Below are 24,986 nucleotides of genomic sequence, written 5' to 3'. Positions count from 1 at the left end.
AAAGAAGGAGAGCTGGAGAAAAAATATAGAAGAACGAGTGGGCTACATGATATAAAAATATATTTGGCGCGCACAGTCATGTTGATGAATGTGCACAGTGGCAGTAAAAGCACAATATATTAAAGAAACTAATGTGAGGTGAGAAATGAATGGCAGTGTTATGAGAGGTTGCAACATTGAGAATGAGAAAGAAAACAAGGATGTGATGATACACAACCACAGGGGAGACAAAGTTAGCAATACACGCGTCCCTGTGGGCTTGTTATTTAAATATAGAGCTATGATTGCATTCATAATGCACCGATGATCCCAGCTATGCTTAATTTCACCAAGCAAGATAGAGAAAAAGAGCGAGTGCTCAAAGGGTATAGGCAGCCACCTGAACCTTTACAGATGGTGGAGAGAGCTGGGGTATCCAGACCAAGTTTTTTGGCCCCAATCCTGATCTGAGTCCATTCATTTTGTTTATCTGTCGCAACAGATTCAAACCTGATGTACATATAGTTACAAACCAGCAGAAGATATGAACATTAGCTGGCACACTGAAATTGCAGCTGAATCCACAAAATTTGAAGCTTATTTTCCACAAGCTGCTTGATCCAAATACTGAAGGTCCTTGTTTGAAACTATTAAGTTTATAAGCTCAAATTATTGATCTGATATGAATGGAAGTTAAACTGGAGAATGTGCTGAAATTGAAGTGATGCAATCAGCTGATGGTTTTACCAGAACGGATTCTAACACAAGTTGTTGGACCTACAAAAAAAAAACAAAAAAAAAACACACACAGTCCACTTGCAGTAGTAGTATAGTAGTGTTACAGAGTGGACGTCCTTCCCTCACAAGCGATCTTTGTCTGAGTGCAGACAGCTGCAGAGAGCACTTAAACCAAATAGACACGTCTCTGGCCCAAAAGTTACACGCAATTAGACCAGAAACAATTGAGTCCAGTCATAGCCTACTTTAAGCTGGGATCTGACCTGACCATTATTAAAAACTAGAAAACCTAGACACTCCAGATGTGATAACCCAAATTAACATATGTTTAGTCCTTACAGTATGAAAGAAACACATACTGAATGATCTCTTGACAGATGACAAGACCAAGCTGCGCCACATAGGTAAAGTGGCCAGTAAGTATCATTGCTGTCAAACTTCCTGATCTGTCTAACATCTTCTGAAAGAGAGCTATTACAAAGGCTCCACTCATTTTAGAGTGTCCTTTTCATCCTCTGTATGGAGAGTGTGAGCTTCTCCCCCCCTGGACAGAGATTCAGAGTACCAAAGGCCAAGTCCAACAGGGGGAGAAATGATTTTATCCCTCGCACCGTTAAATGCTCAGAATGACTCAGCTAGTGATCAGTCCAAATAATAATGGTGCATGATGACGGTCACTGATGAACATTGTTTTATGTGAGCTTGCATGAGGGTGCATTTGTTTTACATATTTTGTTTTTATGTTTCATGCGTTCATTATGTTGTGTATTCAAGTCTGTGTCTGGTCTGTGTTTTATCTAGCTGTGAGATTTATTTCCTTCCGGAACAATAAAGTCAAAGGAATAGTTGGGCTTCAGTTTACACCATAGGCTGCAGAATTTTTGTAGTGCAACAAGTTTTGGTTTCATAAATTCTCTTTTTTTGTAATAGGTTTAATCTGGGTATTCATAAGAGATGGTGTTCACCCTAATCCCAATGAAGAGAGGCTTCTGACTGATAATACTAAGAAAGTCTTAATGGCCCCCTCTGAATGATGTGCATCTCAGCAAAGCCCCCACAGTAAATGGATTCCCTCTGCTCCCAGTGATAACATGCGTCACATTTCTGTGACTAGCAGGATTTGTTGTCAACTGGGCTTTCTACTGCAGTAAAACTCACAAACATAAAGAGTCCAAAAGCAATCCCAACAATCTAACACTGCTAAAGAAAACCCATCTCGCCCATCTGCTTCTAATATTAAGACTGCCTTCCATCTTTTAAATATTAGATTCTGAGTGAAAAAGTCTTTCTTGCATCAAGACTGCATCCAACAATACTGACTTCATGGCTGACCCCTGGTTATGTTATCCCACTAAATGAAGCCTGTCCACATAATTTTACAAATGTGATCTACAGCACAGCTGACGATGACATGATGTGGAAGAGCTCTGGACGCTCTCTATAATAACATTTACAAAAGTACAGCACTTTTCTCAGCAAGACCCATATTTAATGTGATGAATCCTGATTTTATTCAAGAATTTTAAGATTTGTTCCTTTGTGATCTTAATATTCATGTCTGCTGACCCACATCTTCTCATCTAGCCTCAGATTCTATTAGCTTGATTAAGGTTTTTAACTGTCCAGTTTGTCAGTGGGCCAATTCATACTAAAGGCCACACTCCTGATATGGTCCTTGCATCTGGCATACCATCAAGCTCTCTGAGATTTCTAGACTTCCACGTGACTCTTGATTGGTTTTACTCCTAAATTTGTGATTATCACCGTATTACGCTGGTCACACATACCCCCTTAATTGGGGTGTCCCCCAAAGGTCAGTTTTAGGTCCTTTTTTAATTTCCATTTACATGCTGCCACGGGGTCACATATTTGAAAAACGCTGTTTTGATTTCCATCTGTAAGCTGATCACACACTGCCGTATGCTCCCCTTAAACCTGGTGAGGCTGCAAATATAGCCCGACTCCTCAGCTGTCTGACCTAAAGGGCTGGGTGGAACAGAACTTTCTGCACCTTAATGAATCAACTCCTGAAGTTATTTTATTTAGCCTGACTTCTCTGTCATCTAATATAAAGGAGTTAGCTTGCAATCTAGGGGTTACTGTACACGTGGGCTGTGTGGCTGCTGCAGCCTGTTAACATGAGCACTAAAATGAAAAGCAAGAGGTTCCGCAACGAACATGCTGTAGGCTGTGTGGCCCGGGTGTAAGGATAGAGGACGTCACATGCTGTACAGCAGGGGTCGGCAAATAAGTCTGTCATTGAGCCAAAATTTTTTCAAGCTGTTACATGGCGTGCCAGAACATTATTTTAGTCAATTTACTTCAAACCCTGGGATAGGCTTACTCGTGCATTTTTAGCTCAGAGTGTGGGACTCCCATTAGAGGAGTTGTATGATCGATCCCAAAGTCTCCCTTAAACAAACTGATTAGCTTATAAGGACACTTTTTCACATGCTTACAATAAAGCATGTGCTACAGTATGTGTGCGTCCCAGCGTTTGATCCGCATTCATAAACCTATGGACACCAATTTTCATTTTCCTGAGGAAATTCAGGGCAATCCAATTACACGTTTACGGACGGCTTTTTCAGAGGTGTGTCAAGTAAGCTGGAGACTCTTTCGAATGTCCTTCAGAACTTCTTAAAGTAAAAGCTCTCAATAAACTAAAAATGAAAAAAATTCAAAAACGTTATCGCGCTTTTATTTTGGAGGCACAATCACTTAAGAGGAAGTGATTATGTGAGTTGCTGTCATGACTGACATCTATTTCAGCACCAGCCGCTATCAATTTATTTATTTATTTATAATTTTTCTGCTATCAAAGCCATCTGGCCACGGGCCGCCTATTGCCTCCTGCTGATTGTAAAGCCCTCTCACAACTCCACCCAGTCATTAGTCACGTTTTCACATTTCCTGCTCTGCCTCTCTCATGCCTCCAACTTTCCTGTTCTTGCTGATCTAGCCCCTCTCCTTTGAATATATATGTATTAATAAATAATTATCTCACCTGTTTACAGCCCTCCTGTTTACACCTGTGATGTGAAGGATCCAGTTTCCGCTTGTAAAAAATTAACATGGCTAAAATACGTTGCGCAAAGCAGTGCTTCTCTCCTGGGTACCAGCTGGTGCAAATGTTATATAATTAATACATTTCCATGTCCATAAGATAATGAGATACAATTAATGTCAGAGAACAAAAACTGGCAATTCCACCTCAACATAATAGTGGATGAGTAGATCCAGATTGCACACATTTCCATACAATACCATAAATATCACACAGCACAAAATACATGAATGTCCTCATAATCATGAGGATTATGATTATAGAGAATTATAGCTGCGATTTCTTATTATTGATTTATTGAAGTGCATTTGTACTATATTAAGGAAGGTGAACTTGTTAGATTCTCCGCTAACCAGCACCTGATTATTTAAAGGCAGACCTGATGATGAAAGATGTGAAAAGCGTAGTACACTTCCTTTTTATTTTTCATGTAACCTGTTAATAAAATAAAGTAAATCCTGGTACCTTGGTGTGCGCTGGAAATTTGTCTTAAATAATCTTTACAGAAACAACTGACAGCATCTGGATCAAAAGGGAAAACCGCTATAATCATTCAATATGACATGCGGTATGACTTCATCTCCCGATTGTCAGAACGGAACAGACTCGACCAACTCCTGATAACTAAATCATAAATCAGTCGTAATGTCTGTCGGCCCCTTATGGTCAGTGTCAGTTGCTCAGTCTTACACCTGTCTTGTTATCTCTAGCAAACTGAACTGGAAGAGGGAACTAAAGTTTTATTAAAGAAAACCAAGTTATTTTCCAAGTTATTTTCTGAATAATCACTTCAGGAAAGAGAACAAAGGATATGTTGCAAACTGTGTTGCATTGCCTTCTGTTCCTCCAAACTGTTTCTCTTGAGAGAGCAAGAATGCATTTTGTTCCAGCAGTGATCACATTTGTTAGTGAACAATACTAACAAGTCTAGTCTACAGCCATGCTAGTGGCTTTGTGAGGCTGTATGCTAATAAAAGTGAGCTAAAATGTGCGGTGACAATGCTAAAAAGCCGGTACAAGGCATGTTTACCACGTTCATCATCTTAGTTTAGCACTCATGCAGTCGAGGCCTAAACGCTGTTGAATCAAGCACCAGCAGTTGAAACTTGACCCTCTTTCCCTGCTTCCCTTTCTTCTTGCCCCTCCCTATCAGACCTACATCCACCCTAGAGGCTGCCGATCAGCCCCAACATGGCTATCAACAAGCGGGAAAGAACAGGACCTCAGGGTCCAGTAAAGAAGTGTCAAGGAGGACAGAGACGAGTAAGAGAGCAAGAAATGGAGAGAGAGGTACAGTCGCTGCTTAGGAGTCAACAAAACTGATGAAACAAGCGCTTTGCTCTCTGCATACAGAATGGCTCTAGGGCTGAATGCCAAAGAGATTTTCTCATCACACTTCTTTGTAGAGTGACGATTAATCAATTATGCCAAATGCATTAAAATCATGACACTGAAGGACAGCGTGTTCTCCATGGAAAGATACGACAGGTCAAATGGGCGAAGTCCTTCAGGCTGTCACACTTGAGGGAATAACGCTCCAGGAAAGTGCATCTTTTGTGTGTCTAGTGTGTATTAGTCTAAATTTCCATGATGAATCTGAGCTTCCTCCTTGATGGAAGGAGTCAGCCTTTGCGGCAACTTTTCCCACGCCTCCTCAACAAGAGCTACTATCAAAGCCAATGCTTCTGGTGGCAGCAATCATGAAGCGATCAAAGAGCAATCAGTTTCCATGAGCTGATGTATGTCCGTGCCTCTGGCAAACTTGAAATAATACCCACTACTCCATGTGGCAGCAGTCACAAAGCAATCACACAGCAACTTGTTTCCCACCAGCCTGAGTCTGTGCTTCTGGCAAGTGAAAGCAATCCTACCAAATAATCAAATAGCTATGTTTCTACTGAGCTGGACTCTCTCAGTGCTGAACTAATACTGTACTTGAACCCATTACAGTACTATTTTATTCAGAGTTTCCCACATGCTCTAAATTTCTCCCAGCATTAATGCCTGAAATAATTTAACTAATTTCACCCTGACAGTTACGTAACAACTGTTATCATATTAAGCTCCACCACATATGATCAGCCTGGAACTAAAACTTAATGGAATTATCCCCCAGTTACTAATTTCATTTTTTTTTCTGCATCTTTACTGCCAAGGGCTAATGAATGTCCATGGATTTACTGTTGCTGGTGTTTTTTTTATTTGGTTTGCTTTGTTTTTATTATAGCTGACTAGGATTGAACACACTTATTATACTATACACAGATATTGGGTGTGCACAGCGTCAACACAATGACAGCACTTTATTTTTCACATCCAAGATCAACATAAACAGAACAGATTTTTGATCAGGGGCATTCTCACATTTGATACAAAGAATGTTGCTTATCTCTTGGTTTACTATTGCATAAATGTATAAATAAAATTATATCTCCAGAGCTTTGTAAAGTCTGATAAATGTCCTAAGGTGATGTCACTTGAGTCGGCGTCGGTTGGGACTGAAGACTACATGTTTGAAAATAATTGGGGGGATGATATATCTGACTCCGCTGCATAAATTTTGATCCTTTTTAAAAAAACGTTTGTTGTGAGTCTGTAACGTAGTCAACAGTGTGTGTGTCAGATATCTGCATACACCCATTTAGTCAGAACCCAATAGACCTTTTTCAAAGCAGACATTTAGCCACGTCTTGCCAGAAAACGCACTGGTGTAGCTAATACCATTAATGATCACTCCATTCAAGTAAGCCATGCCAGTGAGCCTGCATGCCCTGAATCCATCTGAGAAAAATAGAATTTAGCCATAATTAAGGATACTAAGTACACCTGTGCTTTTTCTACTGTGACATGTCAAAATGTGTGCTGTGGAAAAACGTATTTTCTGCCTCATCGTCAGTTGTGGAAAACCTAAAGCGTTTTGATTTAGATGTAAATCCAGTTTTGTAAAACATGATTAAAATGTTATATATTCATGTTCACTGAAATAATTTGAACGAAAGACTAGTTTGTTATTGTTCTCATTAGAACTTAAAAATATCAAGCTATGTTTCAGGCATACTGCCCAGCCCAATCACACAACTTGCTAGAAGCTGCGAATGAGCCATGATTATTCTAAACACACTGCTGCTGCTGCTGCTGCTGGATACAAAGCATTTGTTTTATCCTCAAAGGACCTACCATTATTCCCAATATATCAATGGGACATAAAGTAAGTACATGCAGACATGATTCCCAGAACTCCAATGTCCTCCACCTTCTCTGTAATCACGATCCCACCATTCCTGCCTCCGTTCTTGCAGGTCAGTAGGCCTCATGAGGGGACTCATGTAAACAATAAAATGTAATTAAACAATAAGGCAGCTGCAGTCACAGGCACACACCGCCACACAAAACACACAAACCTGTCTGCCAGAGCTACTATGTGCGCTTAAGAGAATCCTAACTTCACATACGACAAGCTGTTTTAATTAACATGGCAGCGACCTGCTGACATGTAGAGCAGGCTTGAGGAGAAACACACTGGGTTTACACCTGCATCGTCACAGTTGGAGGGAAGGAAACATGGAAATGAGGTGACCACTCGTTCTGCTTTCTCACTCATTCTTTTTTCTCCTCTCCTCACTTCCTCTTAGTCTCATTATATTTCAAAATATCAAGGAATAGCTTAATCCCTTTCTTGCAGAGTGTTAGAAGATTGATACTAGCGAAATACTGTCCAACAGCCAGCAGCCATTTAGCTTAGTTTAGCATAACGACAGTAAGTAGGGGAAAGAGATAGCCAGGCTCAGTCCAAAGGTGGCAAAATTCACCTACCAGCACCTCTAAAGCTCACTAATCAACATGTTGTCTGGTTAATCTGCACAAACAATGAAGTGTAAAAACGACAACTTGGAATTTTACTAGGGGTAATGAGCAAGACTCTTTATTGGTTAGGCGCAGTGACCTGCAAGTTGAGCGTCACAAGTAGCCCTGCGGCGAGCACCCGACTACTAGTGGTTTGGTGAGCTGGGGTTAATAAACTAGGTTAAACAATGTTGTTTTTAAAATAAAAAAAATATTCAAATGGACACATTTAGACAGGAATTGATGACTGACAATGACATTATATAATTTAAATCATGTGTAAGTTATTAAGCTTTAGAGGTGCTGGGAGGCAGATTTTTTTTTACCTTTGGAGAGAGACAGGCTATGCTTGCTATCTTAGTTAAGCTAAGCTAAGCAGCTACTGGCCACTCATATTTAGCATGAGTGGTAATGGACCTTTCCTCTAAATCTCAACGAGAAAGTGAACAAAATGAACAATTCCTTTTATAACACTGACTCGATTTTCTGGCTGGCTAAACTGCTTTATAGTTGTTTTCTCTACATGCACCACCCGTTTTTATTCCGAGCATTTCTTTTCTCTTTCCCACCCAGACATCTCAGACCTAAAAGTCTGAATGTTTGCATGATGGATGTCCAAACTGTCCATTGTGAGTATCCCACTTAATCCTCTGATGGAAATATTGGCTCAGTTCCACACTCATCCTCCCAGGTTAATGTCTGTAGCTGGCTGGTGTGTGAGGCAGCGTCTATATCTGTCCCACACAAACCACCGTAATCACATCTAAAGACATTTGGTACTGTAAACTCATACACCAACTCTGTCCTGCAGAGCCCATGGCTGTCATTTACTAAAGCATGCGCAGAACAAGTTCTAGGCTAAATGTGTGCGTAGGAACTGCAGTATGAACATTTATATTTATGAAACCTACTTTACATACATCTTGTGCACATACAGGCTCATTTACATACAGAAATAACTGCAGTTCACAAGATATGGTCAATCAGATCTCTCTGAAAGTCCTAGTAGCCTTAACGTACAGTTAGTTTATGTGGACAAAAGCTACAGGCAGCGAAGTTAAGATACTGTAGCATTCCAGACATGGATGTGCAGTGAAGCTTACCAGCATGTACAGGTCCAAATATAAATAAATGAAGATACAGAATGGGGGCAGGTAAAAAAAAAAATAAGACAAAAAGTCTTACTTTATGTGATGGTCAATTAATGAATTTCATTACACAAAATCGACATCAGGTATCAATATCACTTCAGTGTAATTCAAAGATTTAGATTATTTTTTAGATTGCTTTAGCATAACAAATATACAATTAAAGAAATGGTACTAAAACATAATAGTTTGTTATTAAGGCAGATTGATTACAATTGAATATCATTAATAGAATCTGAATCTATATGGGGCCAAAAGATCTCAGCCACACAGTACCAGAGAAACAACATGAAAGAGCGACATAAATGGCTTATTTCACAATGAAAGAAACATTTACCTTGTTTTCCAAATAAAAAGTGAATGCACGACTTCAGGACCACTAGCTGACAATCTATTAGTTATGCGTACATTAAATCTGTTTAATGTATCTGTAATTTAGGAATTAGTTTACCTGTGTATTACTTAGGGTTTGTCACTACGCATGGTCAGGAGTAGATCTATGTAGATCTATGTACACACATTTTAAGCACAAGAAAAAAATATATAAATAAGATTCTTTGTGTTGAAATGAGCGTATGCAAGGTTTAAGCACAAAACTGTGTGTACACACGTGGTTCATAAATGAGGCCCGAGGCTACCATCAGCAGCTCTTAGGTGATGCTTTTATCTGGTACAAAGTACAGCAAGTTCAACAGGAGGACAAGCTTCAATTCCTTGAATACAAATATCACAAGCAACAAATAACAGGCAAGAGCCACACACTGCTTTCACTCCATCACCGTGAAATGACCAGAAAATGATGGTATACGAGACAAATGTCTCTAGAAAGGAAGCAAAGAAAACAGCCACAAACTAGGACAGATGTGAAATGTGGACATTTGCCCTGGGAAACAGCTTCATCAAAAATACATTTCTGTTTTTGTCATGTGGAGACTGACTAGCATCAGGACTGTGCTTCCTCTTGTGGGCTCTGTGGTTTGAAATTTAGAATAGATTTTGCTGTAAAGTGGGCGGCTCAAAGTTGAATAAAACATTTTTAAAAAATCAACAAAGACTAACAAGAAGGAAATGTATTTCCTCCCCCAGACAGAACTGATGCTAATTAAAAGCCTTAATGGATAAGGAAAATCAATTTGCAATGCTTTCACCATTTGGGGGGAAAAAAACTGTCATTCATTTTAATTGAACCATTTATATATATATAACAATCCATTGTGCCAACTAGAACATCAATAGCTAATTTCATACATGAATAATTTCGTACTGAGACAGTCCATTTGTCGTTGTCCCTCTCTCCCTCTGCACTGACGATTTCAAAAAGGTAGAGCAGCCTTCTGGGTGAGTCCTGATTGAGGGTGGCATTTTGCTGGCACAATGGGAGCTGCCACAGCACTACGCTTCTCCGCTGGATCCAGCAAGACAGGCCCAGACGCTGCATGTCAGCTGTAATCCTCATTATGCAAATTAACTCACACCAAGTTAGGAGCGATCATTGCAGGTCAGATGGGAAAAGTAGCACCAATACAGAGGGAAGGAGACAGAGGGAGGAGGGGCAAGTGATGAACTCTGTTGAAGCAACAAACAACCTCTTCAGCTGACCAGGGAGCAGAGGAGGAAGGACTCTCTCGACCTGAAGGCACACACTCAACTTAGTTTAAAGAAAGCACAAAGTTGAGGTTGCTCTAAAACCAGAATAAATATAGACCCTATCAGCCAGAGTGTGACCGCCGCAACCAGATGATGGGCAGTGCAGCAGATGGCACCGGCTTGCATGGAAAAGGCGCATCTCACTAAACAGCTGGATGGATTTGCCCTGCAACCTCTTGTCTTAATCCCTGAATGTGCACTAATAATTACGCAGCACACATAAAAAGCTTTGGTCCAACTTCAGTGAAAAAACAAAGGGGCATCACTTTACCAAATCATGTGGCAAAGTTCGGGAAGCTGATATAATAATCCATCCAAACTTGCAAAAGCCCCTAATGTCGACTACATAACCACTTAGGATTGTCGTGCCATCAAAATCCTCTACATGAACAGCAATATTAACCTGTGATGGGATTATTTTGGATACGGCGTCCAAACACATTTCTGGCGATATTGTACTTGAATTGTGGTCCATTATTTTATCGCTAACTGCATCATTAAACTTAGGTAGCTTAGATATTATGAGTGTCCACACCTGTTCATACGGATTCGATGCCCATTAGCAGATCCGCGCCGGCGCCCAACAACGACAGCATCTCGACAAACAGAGTACGATGCTGCATAAACCCTCCAAATCTGGAGTCTTCCCAGCAAGCACCAAGGCATGATAACCAGCTTCAAAAAGTCCTCAGGAGCGCCTGTGCGTCATGGCAATATATGAGTGAAACGCAGAATGGTGCAAAGTTTGGTGACAACAGTCCTTACCTTTTTGTCCGGGGGGTGGAAGGCAGGCGCAGTCAGCGGCGCGTCGCAGGTCGCCGGAGCAGCTCGGCGTAAATGTTTGCACACGTTATGTTAGCAGCAGAGGACAGCGGTGGAAATATCGCTCCTGTTGTGTACCTGCTTAGTGGCACAATCCAGCGAAACCAAGTGTTACCATCGTCCACCTTCCACTGACTCAACATTTGTCCCCCTCCTGCCTCCTCTTCGCGTCCCTCTCCTCCCCTCACTCACCAGTGCGCATTTACGCAATGCCGAACCACCGCCAACTCGTGCGTTCACTGTGCCAGCTATCCCTCCACCATCCTGAAGTGATAGCACCCGACTCATCACACCTTTAACTTAACATTCTAGTGTTTCTGTGTCGTGCTGTTTTGAGACGCAGTGAAGCCACTGGGTTCAGGCTCTCCACCACCAGTATCAGGTTACTCCAGACTCACCTGAAGGGTAGGATGCTGCCGCTGAAGATGGTGCAACTCCGAAAAGCTGCACTGCTGCCCTCATGTGGACTGAGGGAACTCTTGATCCCTACTTAAAACCACACAAAAACGTTTAAATGGTACTATAGCCTACTATATAACACATTTGACCCGCAATTTCTTTAAAATCTCCTTTAATAACAATTGTACTGTGTTTTAAACAAGCAGAACGCAGAAAACACAGCTTTATGTGTGAGACTATACAAAAAATATAATTATAATGGCATATGTACTAAGCCTGTGTGAAACTGTAGCCCACAATTGCACAATATAAAACCCATAAGCCAATCAACAGAGAAAGAGAAAACAAATGACTAAAATAAAAATAAGCAAATACATAATTTGTTTAAAAAGTGATTTCCATAACTCCTGGTAGTAAACAGGCTGGTCTGCCTGTAGAGGGTCTGCAAGTGAAGTTGATAGTAAGAAAGCCTATTTCAGTTCCTGTTCTGATTAGTAATCTATATCAATAAAAGGTAGGCTAAACATATTTTATAGAATTTACCCTCTTGGTCCTCTAATGAAAATCCTATTTTCTCTCATTTTAGGTGCATCAATACTTCTCATAACAAATTTGTATTGGTAGGGGCTGTTGCCCATTTCAAACTACTTTAACCAGAATCAGTCTTCCTGTCAAATTTTATAAAGTTGGACTCTGAACTAATTTTCGTTATTATGATCTATAACACTAAAACTGGTGTTAAAGGGTCTAATTGAACACTTCTATTAAATGCCTTTGTTATCGTTAGAAACATACTTCTTCAATACTCGACAAAACTAGGACACCTCAAGAACATGCATTTGTTATGCAGGCAACACCCACAACACTTTGGACGAGTGCAATATTTAACACCTTAAACTGAATAAGGCTATGGCTGAAAGGAGACAAATGGATCTGACTGTGAGCTTCCTGCCAGCTATGTTTCAAATATTGCAGAGTACACAGCCAAGTTTCCAGAGAGCTTTTGAGTTGGTGTCAAGAGGGACATCGTTTCTTGACTGAAGTAGCTCATTGGAGTTTGAGAGGCGTGTGGTTTCGGACAGTTAGCTCAGCCGAGTCAGATTTAATACTCCTTATTCACAGCAGACATTACACAATCCCTAGCAGAAAGAACACAGGCAAATGTTTTGAGGTGAGGTTCTGGTATTGTGCCAGCGGGACTAGGTTATTTGGAGACTTATCGGAACTGAGCCATCTTTAATGTCATAAATTCCACCTGCGCTTTTCCTGCTATGAAGATTCAACATGTCTGCTGTGGAAAAAGGTCTGCTGAACATCCACTCTTTGCATGTTCCACTTTGGATTGTAACAGATGCAACGCAGGTTAGGCTCTAACTTTGTAGTGTAAGACCTTTAATTGTCTTTATTCTCTTTAGTACCTACATATTAAGAAAGAAAGAAATATTCAAAACTGCTGCTACATGGTTAGTGTCACTACCACAGCAGGTCAGTTGCATGTATACTGCTCAGAAAAATTAAGGGAACACTTTAATCATACATCAGATCTCAAAGAAACACTTCAACGTTCAAAATCTTTACTGTACATTGTATAATTCATTGAGAACAAAATGACATAACAACAGACAGTCTGTGGCGCTACATAGGTTCTCCTTTGGATTCAGGTCTGGGGAACATAAAGGCCAGTCAATGGCATCAATGCCTCTGTCATCCAGTAACTGCCTACACACTCTGACCACATGAGGCTGCGAACCCTGGGCTGCCTGCACCAGCGTAAGGTCTGACAATGGCTCTGAGGGCACATATGGATGGGTCATCCTGTAGGAGCTGGACTATGGGCTGCAGGTACCACCTCATGCTACCAGTAGTGACAACATTAGCAAAATGCAAAACTAGAGAACAATCAGTCAGGAAGGATAAGGTGAGAGCAACTGTCCGAGACCACCACCTGCAAAACCATTCCTTTTTGGGGTCGTCTTGCTGATGCCTCTCCAGTGCACCTGTTATCACTTTCAATAACCCCAAAACAAGTGACACTGATTCATAATCGCTTATGATTTCTAACTGGACAGATTGAAATCCCTGAAGTTTAATTGAGATTGATGTTATACTGTTATGATTAAATGTTCCCTTCCTCTTTTGAGCAGTGCTTCCTTTCATAAATGGATCTTTTGAAAACGTCAACTCCGTGGGTGTTTTAGAGAATGAGGAAATTGTTCATCATTTTGTTTAACAAAGCTTTTCACATGCAACTATTTTAAAAAAGTGAGAAAATTAAATTTCTTTTGCAAGTAGTCTAAATATAAAAACACATATTCTAAGTAAATTATATATTCCTTTCTTGGGTCATTCAGCAAATAGCCTGAGAGAATGAGTGACAACTGGGTTACCTAAAATGTAAAGCGCTTTGGATAAAAAGTGCTATATTTAAAAATCATACAATGTGATTTTCTGGATTTTTGTTTTAGATTCCGTCTCTCACAGTTGAAGTGTACCTATGATAAAAATTACAGACCTCTACATGCTTTGTAAGTAGGAAAACCTGCAAAATCAGCAGTGTATCAAATACTTGTTCTCCCTACTGTATATTCTAATTCCCACTGTAGTCATCTTGGCTGACACTGTTGTACCATTTGCTTTGTAAGTAACTCATCAAATGTTCAGACAATTGCCAGCATCATCCATCACAATCAGCCTGGGACGAACTCCAGACATGACTTGTCACACGTTAATGTGTGTGACCTCGGCCATAATGAAGCGGTTAATTACACAAATGTTTTAGAAGATGAATTACCTGTTAAAAATCTCACTTCAAACATTTCTGTCAAGCCCAGCTTTGCATTTATAATCTCATGCCAAACTACAGAGAGACTAAACATTTTATCTCACAAGCATTTCCCTTATCATTTTGGTCTTCTGCTTCCACTCATCTCCACGTGAAGTACCTCCAGGTAGCTGCAGGGGTGCTGATAAATGTGGTTGTGTAGAGGATACAAATGTTTGCTTTGAAATGGCAGGACGAGAAGTATTAAAGACATTTTAAATGTCAGTTACAACTTACCAAAGCAAATTAATGTTCTTACCACCCTTTGTATTTTCTTTAATTAATCCCCAATGGACCTGACCTGGTCACATACACACAGAAGTTACACCACAAACAAGTACAGATATTGATCAACAAAGATTTATACTGAGCAGCGATGGCCAAACCAAATGAACTCTAATACATGAATCATCTTATGTTGTGTGTGTACAGTAAGCTGTCATTATGCAAAACACAATAGTTTAATAAAAACCTTACAGATTTATTTAACAGCAAATGGAAATATTTCACAAAAATAAATAAAATGTACAAGTTTTAATGTGATGAGCATTCAAATGCATCATTAACCATGTGATGAGACTTCAATGCACAATATGACAGTACTTAACAATTGCTTAGGCTTAAGTTTTCATGGGAGAGTTTCAGTGTGCAAAACTCCTAATGCAAGAAATTTGTCCTATTATGTTTTTTATTTTGAATCAATGCAACATGTGCTTGCAGGCATTTCTGCCTGCTTTTCATAATACTGTAGTTTACTGTATTCTAGATAATCAAACGTATAACAAGTAACTGCCATGCGCTTGGTGTCTTGAGCAATATGCAACAAACTTTGTGGTTGACACAGAGCAGGAAAAGTAAACTGATGCAGTAAAGTAGTCATTTTGACTTGTATGAATGTAGAATTTATTGTTGTCTATATTTACAGTAATAAAACATATTTAATAAATAAAATTTAGGTAATTCTTGCCCTACATCAACTATTTTCTTGCCACTTGTATAGTCTTAGGGAAACAATCACTTGAGACTGTTTTGATATGAGCTGTTTGACAGCAGTATATCCTAATTATTAATTTACTCTCAAATGCAACAGTAATTAAAATTCCCTGATAAACGTATCAATGCTGCGGTGCTCTGATTAACCTATGCATGATCTATTACCTCATTTAATGTGGATGTTTTCATTGTGTGAGTATAGCATTTTGTGTTTGCACAATGAAACTCCGTTATGAAAACTGTGCCAACGCAAAAGTGTATAATAATTTAATGTAACCATCACCAACAAAGCCTTCCAACCCACTATTGTCTTTGTATTTTCCTTATCAATATATCCACTTGCGTGTTCTCTTGTTAAGGAAATCCATGCTCACCATATACTCAAAAAAGTATAAGAATGGCATTATCACTCAACTGTTCTCAGTGGGTCTCAGAAACCTACATTTCAGTATTTGTCAATAGATTATTAATACTGTTGGCCTTCAGTGGTCTCTCTAAATCTGACCTGAGGAAAATACAGCAATGAAAAATCTCCCTGGAAGCTTAACAATAAATATTTTCTAAAACCTTCAAAGCACAAATTACCAAAACATCCACACAAATTAAATGTTTCACACAAGGGCGCTTTCAAATAATAAAAAGCACAGTAAATAATTCAGTGCCAACACATCCCAAATCCATGTTCAACTTAATGATACGTCTCAGTGCTTTCAGAAGATATTACTTCGTATAATCAAAGTGCTCTGACGGAGCAAGGATGTGGATTACTCTTACCTGATCAGATCAGGAAATGATATGTGTCGTTATGAATCTAATTAGGTCGTTTTGTGACATTTACAAGCAATATAGAGGGTATGCGTTGATGTCACTTCCCCTTCCGGAACACGCTGGACTGAGTGGAAAAACATCCGTTACCATGGCTGCGTTCAGCAAACAGATTGTAAAACAAGTCATTATTTGCTCAAATTAAAAGGCAACTGTTTACCAAAGAACCAGTGGTCCAGCTCTTTCCCATTTGTGATGTGTGGTTTATGTTTTAGCTGATTCAGGCCAACACTGCTGCTCGTCTTTCTGCCACTCAGCGAGCGTAACTGCGTTCTGTGACGTCATGCGCATACCCTCTGTACTCACATTAGACAGGTATCACCCTTAAGTTACACAGTCATAGTCAGTAATCAGACATCTGGAAGTATTAACTTTAAGTTCTGAGTGGATGTACACAATGCATTTGATGGAAAACAACAGAAGTTAAAATACATGTCTTAACATCTAAGGGAGAAGCTACATAAAAGTGTCACACCCTGAGGATGAAAAACAAGAGATAAAACAAAACCCCGGTGTATTCTTCTCACTAGACGGCTAGCCTAATGCAACACTTGAATAGTGTTTCACCATATGTGCCCCCAATTATGCTGTCTGAAACAGATTTCAGAGAGTTAGGGCAATTATCCCGTGGCGTGATTAGTCACAGAGCCTTTGCTGCAATCAAAGAGGCTGGCCTGGCCACTTTAATGGCTAATTAAGTCAAAAACTCTTTGTGGCGGTTCACCTTAGGCCAGCAGACAGTACAATCTATTTGTTATATGCTCTTTGTATAAGCTCACATCCTTTTACTGTTGTCCTGGAGTAGATAAAGTAAAATATGCATGGTATTAAAATCCAACTTATCAAGCTGCTTCTAAACCTCCCTTATGTGCATTTAGTTTGTCCTTCTAAAGATTTCTTTTACCACATAATTGTGATCCTTCCTCATCTGCGTATTTATTCATGTCCTCCATATGTAAACAAATTCCATTTATGGTTTTGATGAACTCCAGTCCTTAAATAAGTCATCAGCCTTTGTGTTTAATAACCGTACCTACTGCGTCTGCATGCTCCGTCTGTGCTGGGATTGTGGTGTCTGGGTAAACAGAACCCTAAACTGGATGTTGTCACACAGACAAACATGGAGGGTGGGCCTAGTTTGAACTGTGTTCTAACCTGTCCCCTGCTGGAGATTCCTTTCATAGTTTTCCAGGCAGATGTGGACGCGCTGAGTGAAGTGGCTCGGGTCAGAAATGGCCCGGAGGAGGTCAGTCTGGACCAGTGTGATATCATAGAGCTCAGAAGTGCAGGCTGTACGAGTCTCGGCCCCACCTGGGTCCAAGAAAACCTGAGAAACACACACACAGAAAATGGAGAAACCAGAGTCATTGGGGGGGAGGGCTCTAAAACAATAATGATAATTATCGCAATATAATTTTCCTCAACAATATAACAAATGTTCAATTTAATTCATTTAAATCACCAACAAATAAGCACATAATGTTTCTATTAAAGATATTTATTTTGTTGAGGAAAAGGGACTGAAAAAAGATTTTACTTAATTTTACTCATGTATATTTGTTGAAAAAAGACTTTATCATATTTAGTTTGAATGTTCTACCTCAGCTTTATTAAGTGATCGACTGTTTTGCAAGTGTTTGTCATGTTCAGAACATAAATTGTTTAACCATCTGGTTTGTTCAATTTTCACTTAAGAGCAAAAATCAGCCTTTAACTTGAAAGAAATAATGACATTTATTGTGAAAAATATCAATATCAAAATTGTATGAAAGGTTTTATTGCGATAACCTATTTGGCCATATTGCCCAGCCCTAGCAAAACCACTCACTGGTCAGGGACAAATATACACACAATAGCTGACATTTAAGCAAAACTGGATCATTCATTACACCGGATGCCTGTTGGGAGACTCACTGGACAGCTAATACAAGGGGCTAACGGCAGGGATTCCAAAGTGTTGTCAAAAACAACAGAATATAGAAACTTACGCTAAAATAGAGACAGAGAAGACAAATACAACTCAAAGAGCTAGGCTTTGTTCAAGTGGAAAACAAACTTCAAATGATATTAAAACCTTTTGCTCCTGCAGCTGATTGCTGCAGAGTTCACTAAAGAACACCAGAAAATATCAAAACAGCATTATGAAAAAGTTACAGTAAAGAAGGTTTCCCAAAGACGAAGCTCACTGCATAATTAATAGAGCAAAAGAGAGAGGGTGGGAGATCAGAAGTTGTAATTTTAGCTCATTGTACTATAAGCTAGTGAGATGCTAAAATTGTAAAATTATTTGTTTCTCAAGCGCTCATGGCCTGACCTATGGCTATTTGAGATGTCATCTTAGCTACTAAAATCTCCGGCCAAAAGTCTTTGTGAATGGAGGTCAGTGTGCTCTCGCTGCCTAGTTCCCTCTACAATGAGATGTGATTTCTATAAAAACAGCTGTAGATGACAACTGCAGGTGACAGAAGCACCATATCCACTCTATATAGTCTAACAAAACGTATCCATATAATCTGTATGAAGGTTACTCAGAGCTGCAGGTTAATACCAATGACTCAGTCGTTATGTAACTATGCGCTGAGATTTTGTTCTCAGAACATGTGAGAAAATGACACCACAGCCTGTTAACACACTTATCTCTTAAAACACCATATCTCAGAATTTGGTTCTAATTAAAAAGCTGAATACTCTCTAAAGTGGAAAGGAAACTGGGGAAATATAAGTTAGAAATATAAGCCTCTTAAAGCAATACATATGGATGTCAATAGTGGTTGATGTATTTTCAGCCTTTAAAACAAGTGACAGTACCTTGGGATGAACTATGGTATCCTCGTCGTTCTGTCTTATGTTGTCATCTATGAAGATGTGCTGAACATTTTGGTCAAAGGGGTCGACCCACAGCGGCTTTCCCCCACGGATGGAGAAGGTATTTGTAGCCCACCTAGACAAGAAACGGGTACAGAAATATTTGGAAAGGAATGAAAGAAGGGATAGAGGCAACGAAGCCCACATTAATGGTGGCTTACAGAGTGTTATGTGTACCAGTCAAAGTGGTCCTGAAAGCCCCCCAGGCCCTGGACTGAGCTGAAGTACTGGTACAGTCCTCTTTCTCCATCACATGTCGACACGCGTTCCTCGGCTCGGCTAAGCACGACTCCCCTCTTGCTGCAGCGGATCTTGCCTGGAGTCATATTCACACTTAACTGAACCGAGAACGACAAGAGTCATAGTCAGAGAGAAACAAAAAAGGAACTCTGTGGTAAGCATGAAACCAAAAGAACCTTCTGTGAAATTATTTTGCTATTAAAACATGGCCTCTGGCAGACTTGACTTAAATTAATAGCAAAATCAGCATTAAAACTTTCTCAGACATAAAATAATTCTGTGCCAACTACATAAAAAGACAACTCTACTAATCTGTAGCTTTCCACTACATAGTGTGGCTACTTGATAGATAATGGCCATTAAACAATCTAATAAATGATTATTTCAAGTAAAAAAAAATTTTAAAAAGCTCTCTGGCACGCCATTTTAACTTTAATAAGAGACTATAATTTTAGAACAAGCGGTATCAGCTGTTCAGCAATTAAATCAAATATTTTAAAATTAAGATGAAACGTTTTTTTAGTTGTACAAGTGGTGTGGCTCTAGGGATGGCAATGCCAGTCGGACGGTCCACCACTTTGGTCCAGACTGAAATATCTCAACTATTGTATGGATTGCCATTAAATTTGATACATTCATTTATGTCACCCACAGTAACGACCAACACCATGGTCAGGACAACATTTATATTTGTCCAACACCTGCAAATTAATAGCATTCCCATCAGCCACTGCTGTGTTTAATTCTAATTAATGAATGTAAGCAAGCATGCTAACACGTTAAACTAAGATGGTGAACGAGGTACATGCTACACCTGGTAAACATTCACATGTTTACATTGTCATTGTGAGCATGTTAGCATGCAGATATTAGCATTTAGCTCAAAGCTCACACAGCAGCTAGCTTTTAGTCTTGTTTTGTCCTTGAAGGTATACACAGTATGTTTGGGGAATTGTCCAGTTGGTAAAAACTTGCCTTATAACATCCATACTTTAGCATACACCATGTTGCTAAAGAACAGGCAGCCATTCACACAATATCACCTTTTATGAATAAAATCATGTACATAGCTTCCTACCATGGTTCTGACTGTAGCAGATGAGAAAAATTAACAAGAGGCTTCTTCTCGTGGGCCACATCCATCCAGCACTGGGTCTGTTTTCTCATTCAATCAAATACTGAGGAATTAAATGTTCTCTTTTATGGTGATTTAATTTTAATAGTTCTTTCCGGTAGGTTAGAAAGCTTCAACCATCATGCTGCACAAAACTCTAAAATGGAAAAAGTGTATTTTAAGTGGTGCAGTTATTATTGGCAGTGCTTGTGTGCTTTTACTGTGAAGCGACTGTAGTGCATGCTCACTAACCCCAATGTACACGGATAAAAGGACACGAGCATGGAGTCTTGGGCATGACCTTCTGACCTCTTGGAAATTAACCACTAACCCCAAGATTTAGTGTAAGGCTTTAAGTAGGCACGTTTTCCCACTGCACTCACCTCCAAGACATGACAAGAAGGATACTGAAGCTACTGCGGCCAAAATCTCACTGAGGCAGGAAAACAAAAGAGAAACTGAACAATCACATAATGTCTTGTGATTGATCCCCCCCCCCCCCCCCGCTCTTTCTGTCTGAAGGCATAGATTAATAGCATCTGACAGGAGACTGTTTGAATAAGATTTCCAATGTGCTCTCCTCCAGACAGCTCACTGTGCCCGACAGGTTCACTTTCTGACTTCTCTTCCCCCCCTGCCTCCCCCCCTCACCACTCTCCACTATTCACTCAAAATCAATGTGTTCCACTTCAGCAAGCTCACAGGTACAAAACCCTCTGGGAGGGGAGTCATGGAGACGCATACGTTTATGACTGTGTGTGTGTGAGCCAGTGTGTCGGTGGGAGGGTCTATTTTAAAGGGCACAGAAGGTCATGCTCTTCAAGAGAACATCAACATGGTCGACCAACCCTAAGGAACATGACACACACATACACACACACTTATCAGATAGATAGATAGATAAGATGCATTTACATTCACTCATTTGGCAGACGCTTTTATCCAAAAGCGGCTTACATTTGAGGAACAACATACAAGCATCAACAAAGCACGAGATCTGCAACTGACAATACATACTAGTAAAAGCAGCAATAAATACTAGTAAGAGCTAATGGCACATATCACATCAATGGGGTAAATACCTAGGGTATTCACTTTATTTTAACTGTTTCCAAGTAGCAGAGTTGTGCAAACTATCATCTAAACAGGGGATCTTTAACTATGCATTGGGAATTGATGCTGTAAAGCCCACTTAGTGTGTCTGTGAGATGTTGAGCTATAAACCTTGATACCACTACGGATAAAATGTCTGCTTGTAGTTTAGGTTAATTGACCCCTTTAACCCTGAAAGAATAAACACTGCAGACCACAGTGGTGCAGTGGAAGCGGTGGTGGCAATGTCTCACTTTAACTCACGGCTTAATAATGAATAACTGTGATTCTACTTCACCTTGAGATCAGGCAGATCCGGGAACAGTGGATGAGTCCCTTCATTCAGGGCTCTGGATACAGCCTTCAGCACACGAGGTAGGTCGGTTCCAAACGTACGAAAAAGGATGGCAAACTCCCTTCCTTCCTGCACCAGGTCTTTGAGCAGCTGGAAGAAGGAGGGGAGGATCCAGTGGTACAGTCGTCCATCCTCTCCTTTTACAGCCAGCTCTCTGTCCCTCTGCAGGGGACATATTCAGCGAGCACTCAGTAACACATCACTGCGGCAGGGATTAATCATGCTGTATAGGCTGCAGTAAAAATGTGTTCAGCAAATCTTATTTATTTTAATACAGAAACTTTACCATCTATTGGCAGAGCCACTTTGCCGATGAAAAACTGATTTACAAGCATGGTCTGAACACGTAATACATAAGGTTTGAGCTGCATGACAGAACTGAATTGGCTTCTGGGGGAGGCTGCTAGAAAGTCAGGAATCTTAACTCCTTTGCATAAGGCATAGCTATGTGCTTAACCTGTATGCTACTGGTGTATGTGTGTCTCAAGTAAGTTAAGCAGATAACACATGAGTGTTGAACAGAGGATGAAAGATCAGTTCATGCAGAACTGGCAAAGTGAGCTCTTAGGTATGTCAGTGTGTGGGCTTTATGTAGAATTGCAATAGGAGTTTAAATTGTAAAAGTACCAAAATTACAAACAAAATGACGAGTTAGCAACACCACAATCATCAAGGTCACTGGAAGAAATAAAGGCTACGATCAGTCAATAAAAAAATCTGAATCTAAAAAGTAGTAGTGATCAGAGGGGAATGATTTCTCTCTGGGCCACAGCAGTCTAACTTTGCACAGACACGTTCCACCTGGCCTTCTCATCTATTTTCTCATGATGCTTGCCTGGATGCCCTCGGGCCAGCGAAGCAGGTCCAGATGCTCATCCAGAACTCCGCGGAAACGTCGCCCGGCAGCTGATGTGAAACCTGGTATCCGTCCAAACTGAGAGTAATAACTGACAGCATCACTGCACGGTGGGAGCAGGGAGGGAGAATCACTCAGCCATTCCCACTTTCCTGCACAGAGGTGAGGAGAACAAGGTTTTGGTGAATGGTTGTGAATCTAGACACTTGGGGCACCGCTGGATTAGCTCAGTTGGTCAAGTGTGCGCCCCATGCACAAGTCCTTAATGCAGAGGCCCCGGTTTGAATCCAACCTATGGCCCTTCGCTGTGTGTCGCCACCCATCTCTTTCCCCCTTTCCACTATCCTATAAATAAATAAAAATCTTAAATTGAGACACTTAACAACGGAATGAGGGCTGAGAAATGGCTCAAGGTGGATCTCTTGCTCTCTGGATTTGTCTAATGACTTTAAAACAAGTTTACGCAGGCCAACTTTTTGGACAACCTTAAGTAAGTATTACCGCTTCAGTGAAATAGGAATTAATTACATGGGGATGCTGGAGGAAAACAGATCAAGTGAATGGCTCTAGACCATATTCTGCCAAACATTACTTAAAAAACGTATGTTAAAATTTATGTTATAATGCCCACTTCCATGTTAATAGCACAATAAGCACATCATAAAATATTTGAGCTTGTTATACTATTGATGACCTGCTTTTCTGGATATGTGCAAATCATATGAAGCATTTCATTTCTGTAACATCGCAGGTTTTTTTGTGGATTGGTTGACTAGCTCTAAGTAAAGTAAAGGAGGAGGGGGTCTTTTATATAGTATATTTAACATGGACCTGGCGTGTTCTTTTGACACCTCAGGAACAATACATACGCTGACTGAGCACACACACATTCCCAGCATTCTTGTGTGATACGTTAAAGTACGAACAATTTCCAGTTTACCTTGTTTGCTCATCTTTCCCCAGGTGACAGTTGTGAGAAAATAGTCCAGAGCAGCTACAGTCCCCTGGCCAGTCACGGCGTCCGACACCAGTATGGTGTTGTTGAGGTCGATATGCAGGACTAACTTTTTCCTCTGGTTATGATTTGAGGACCGGAGCCCCCGAGGGACAGTCACAGTAAGGTCACCTGTCCCAAACCCAGGCTCAGGGACATTTCTGTCGTTTGTCCCGTCATGTGCTTCAGCTTGGTGGCCGCTGTTCCTGCCGCGCTCCGCCATGAGTGTGATACAACTGAGGACAGGTATCGTTTGGAAAAAATGTCAACTAAAACTTGCTACCTAACCGGCCCCTCTGTCTCACACATGATTTGCCGGCACTTCCTCGTTCTCCATGCCGTCTTCTTCTTCTTCCTCATCGGGTCAATCTTTGTACTTTACCTAACAGAGGAAAGAGCGCCATCTGCCGGTGCTGTAAAACATTTAGAGACGTACAGTAATTTAAGTAGTATAAGATAAATACCAGCGGGATTTTAAAACACCCACTACTCCTTTGCCATATCCCCACAGGTGTTTTGAGTCATTCTGGCTAATTAGACCTCAGTTGAATAAAATCACAAAGCTCCGTGGACTAATAAGAAAGATGAAAGTGTTAGTGGATAAACAACCTTTAAATTGGCAAGTTGGTACTGTTGGCATAAGTCAATTTTTCTTCACAAATATTATACAGAAAAAAAGATATTCCGTTTAAAACAGCAAACACTTTAGAAACATGTTTTTAATGACGATAGAAGGGCCGTAACTCTCTTGTGCTGAAATTCTCTGTTTTGGTAAATGCGTTAGAACACGTAAGATGTGCTTTTCCTAATGTGACATGTTAAATTGTCTACTGTAAAGGCCAATTTCCACTTTTTGTTCTTATCCATTTATATATGTTGCTGTATTTGTTTTTAAACGATTGATTTATGATTGTTTTGTAAAGGTTAAAAAAAGGTGAAAGTGTAAGTTAGAAAGTGTTCGTACCTGCCCACACAGTCCTGAGGGAGGGCCAGATCACCCTGCTAAGGGGCTCTGGGGTAAAAACAAGTAGTGGGCCCCTACTGACCACCCTGTTGCCCCGCTTTGTGTGTATATGCTGCTGCTTATACCTATCTATGAGCAACAGCACACACTGGGCTGCAACTAATGATTCTTTCTGATTTTGAATGATATGTTGCTTATTTTCCAAAAGCCAAATTATATAAAAC

General features: G+C 40.2%; 2 protein-coding genes across 2 annotated transcripts in view; both read right to left on the bottom strand.

The window, feature by feature from the left end:
• Positions 1-11,696, bottom strand: part of LOC119906188 (kelch domain-containing protein 8B-like) — a 183,662-nt gene extending 171,966 nt beyond the window's left edge. Inside the window, exon 1 of the mRNA XM_038723738.1 lies at positions 11,188-11,696. The gene's annotated coding sequence lies outside the window, so the exon portion shown is untranslated. The remainder of the gene's footprint in view (positions 1-11,187) is intronic.
• Positions 11,697-14,714: 3,018 nt separating this feature from the next.
• Positions 14,715-24,148, bottom strand: si:dkey-32e6.3. The gene is made up of 6 exons (XM_038723169.1): positions 23,745-24,148; positions 22,784-22,956; positions 21,892-22,110; positions 19,325-19,485; positions 19,091-19,223; positions 14,715-17,609 (listed from the first exon to the last, which is right to left on the bottom strand). The coding sequence occupies exons 1-6, from the start codon at positions 24,019-24,021 to the stop codon at positions 17,433-17,435; spliced, it is 1,140 nt and encodes a 379-aa protein (XP_038579097.1). The 5' UTR covers positions 24,022-24,148; the 3' UTR covers positions 14,715-17,432.
• Between the last annotated feature and the right edge of the window lie 838 nt (positions 24,149-24,986).

This window comes from Micropterus salmoides, unplaced genomic scaffold (genome assembly GCF_014851395.1).
Source record: "Micropterus salmoides isolate LMB-PRFRI ecotype aquatic unplaced genomic scaffold, ASM1485139v1 Ms_hic_scaffold_16, whole genome shotgun sequence".
Lineage (NCBI taxonomy): Eukaryota > Metazoa > Chordata > Actinopteri > Centrarchiformes > Centrarchidae > Micropterus > Micropterus salmoides.
The sequence above is the reverse complement of the archived record's forward strand: the minus strand, read 5'-3'. Positions and strand labels throughout refer to the sequence as shown.

What these genes read in the sequence shown, in the direction of transcription:
- si:dkey-32e6.3 (XM_038723169.1), bottom strand. Translation starts at nt 24,021, where the DNA reads ATGGCGGAGCGCGGCAGGAACAGCGGCCACCAAGCTGAAGCACATGAC. An exon ending in GCTGGCCCGAGGGCATCCAG is followed by an intron (nt 22,111 to 22,783) that starts GCAAGCATCATG and finishes TGTCCCCTGCAG; the next exon opens with AGGGACAGAGAGCTGGCTGT. An exon ending in ATACCATAGTTCATCCCAAG is followed by an intron (nt 17,610 to 19,090) that starts GTACTGTCACTT and finishes TGTGTTTCTCAG; the next exon opens with GTTTTCTTGGACCCAGGTGG.